This window comes from Sinocyclocheilus anshuiensis, unplaced genomic scaffold (assembly GCF_001515605.1).
Source record: "Sinocyclocheilus anshuiensis isolate Anshui unplaced genomic scaffold, SAMN03320099.WGS_v1.1 scaffold2253, whole genome shotgun sequence".
NCBI classification, from domain to species: domain Eukaryota; kingdom Metazoa; phylum Chordata; class Actinopteri; order Cypriniformes; family Cyprinidae; genus Sinocyclocheilus; species Sinocyclocheilus anshuiensis.
Window position 1 is genome coordinate 52,153 of NW_015551131.1, and position 2,240 is coordinate 54,392.

General features: G+C 36.5%; 1 protein-coding gene across 3 annotated transcripts in view; it reads left to right on the plus strand.

The window, feature by feature from the left end:
• Positions 1–2,240, plus strand: part of LOC107663206 (protein spire homolog 1) — a 14,540-nt gene extending 12,300 nt beyond the window's left edge. For 2 of the 3 annotated variants that reach the window (XM_016453381.1, XM_016453382.1), the window contains exon 16: positions 1,773–2,036. In XM_016453381.1, the coding sequence (XP_016308867.1) occupies positions 1,773–1,941 (169 nt within the window). In that variant the 3' untranslated portion in view covers positions 1,942–2,036. Of the gene's footprint in view, positions 1–1,772 lie in introns of all 3 variants that reach the window. The other variant, XM_016453380.1, reaches the window with a different exon arrangement.

Genomic DNA, 2,240 nt, shown 5'->3' on the forward strand with positions numbered 1-2,240 from the left:
GTAGCGACACAAAAAAAAAAAAAAAAAATATATATATATATATATATATATAAATATAAATAATATAAAAACACTTATACAGTATTTTAAAGCCTTTATTATTTTTAACTCTACAGTTGTGCAGTAAAATTCACTTTAAAGATTCACTTTTCATTCATGGAGATGACATGAAAAAAATGTGCCATAAATCCTGGTGAAAAACAAAGACTTTTAAGATGAAAATGACATGGAATTAGCATTATATCCAGTAGATGGCAGCAGAGGATCACTCATTAGCTCAGTTGCCATTTCCACTCCCGAGTTTTCACATCTTGCTTTTGGATTTATTATAAAATTACTATTAGAAATTGTAGTACTGTACAGAAGTAGTATAGCAAGTACAATAATGTATTAAATATTTTGAAATATTTTTGTTTATTTAAACTACATTTTTAAAAATTGCCTTAAGGACACAAAAAAAAGTGCTTTAAGTTTTATCATTAACTGTAGAAGCTGATAAATATATTCAGCCAACACAGACTTGTTGCTGTTGTAGTTTTGTTACTCTGAATTTACTCTGCATCACTCAATGCACAGATCTATTTTTGACATCGGCTTGTCAGACCAATGACGGTCGGAACGATTTAGCGGATTCACTCGCGTAATGTTTGCCACTCCTGAAACAGTATAGGCTACGTGGACGTTCGGTCCTCTTAGACAAATAAAACTTTTCTTCAAGTTGTCAATGGATTATGTAGAGAAGAAGAGCCCTTTGCTCGGTTTATAGCATACTCGCGTGAAAACTCCTGATATAATCGATGACTAACTACACAGTCAATCTCTTATTTACATCGTGTATGAGCGTGTAGAACACTCTAAACTTGCAAAAAACAAAATGAGTTCAGAGCGGATTCTGACTCTCCTACAGAAAACACTTCTGATTGGCCATTGCTTTCAACAGAGCTGCTTGAGATGCCTGTGATTGGCTACAATACTCAACGCCGCAAAGACACGTTGTAAATAAACTAGTGCTGTCAAACGATTAATCGTGATTAATCGCATCCAAAATATACGTTTTTGTTTACATAATATATGTGTGTACTGTGTATTTATTATGTGTGTATATATGAATACACACACATACAGTATATATTTAGAATATAGTTACATGTATAAATTTATATTCATATTTATATTATAAATGTATTTAATCAAACATATTTTTCTTAAGATTTCTACATGCATATGTGTGTATTTATATACATGTAATACATATACACAGTGCACCCGCATTTATTATGTAAACAAAAACTTATATTTTGGATGTGATTAATCGCACTAAAATAAACTTGTAAATAAATACAACTTGTAAACAATCGGATCTATGCGAATCTCGTAGGTGGTGACCTATTTTGATCTAAAAAAAAAAAAAGGTGTGTATTCACCGAAAGGTGAGGAGTTTGCGTCTATGCGGATCAGTCGAGACAAATACATCTCGCAGTTTTCCACTTCTCTCTCCATTAATATGGCCATTTTTCTAGAAATATCAGATGTTTGACTGCAGTGTCGCGACAAACCGATGCAATTTCATCACTTGTCAAATGATAATGTTATACCAGGGGTGATGAACGTAAGTCCTGGAGAGCCACAGCCCTGCAGAGTTTTGCTTCAACCCTAATCAAACACACCTGAACAAGCTGATCAAGGTCTGGTGAGGTTTTATTAGGGTTGGAGCTGAACTCTGCAGGGCTGCGGCCATCCCTGATGTATTGTTTGTCTGCTCCGTGTGTCAGGATTCCTCTGGTTCTGGTGTCGAGCGGCTCCAGATCCACATCCCTTCACACTCTGGCCACGCGCGACTGGTACAGTCAGGACATCTGTGTGCGCTGCCAGAAGGATCTACTGCAGGCGTGCGACTCGCTGCTGTCCAGCTGTCCCGTCACAGACTCTCAGGAGATCTGATCGCTCTGTCCTTCTATCTGCTCCTTTATTTATCTGTCAGTGGTGTTCGTGTGTTTTCCTTGTTGGGTTGGTTGTTCACAGTGTGGCACCATGTTGGTTCTAGATGTTTGTTTTCCACCAGTTGCATAGTTCGTTTTAAGGTTTTGCGTTATGAACAAATTAAATAAATGTGCTGAACATTTTTACTGTTTGTATGCATATGGAGCACCGTGATGATGGCCTTTGCTGCAGTTTAAAGAAATATCAAAGGCAAACCCACAGTGATGTTTCGCAATGGTTTAAAAATAACAAATAGTCCT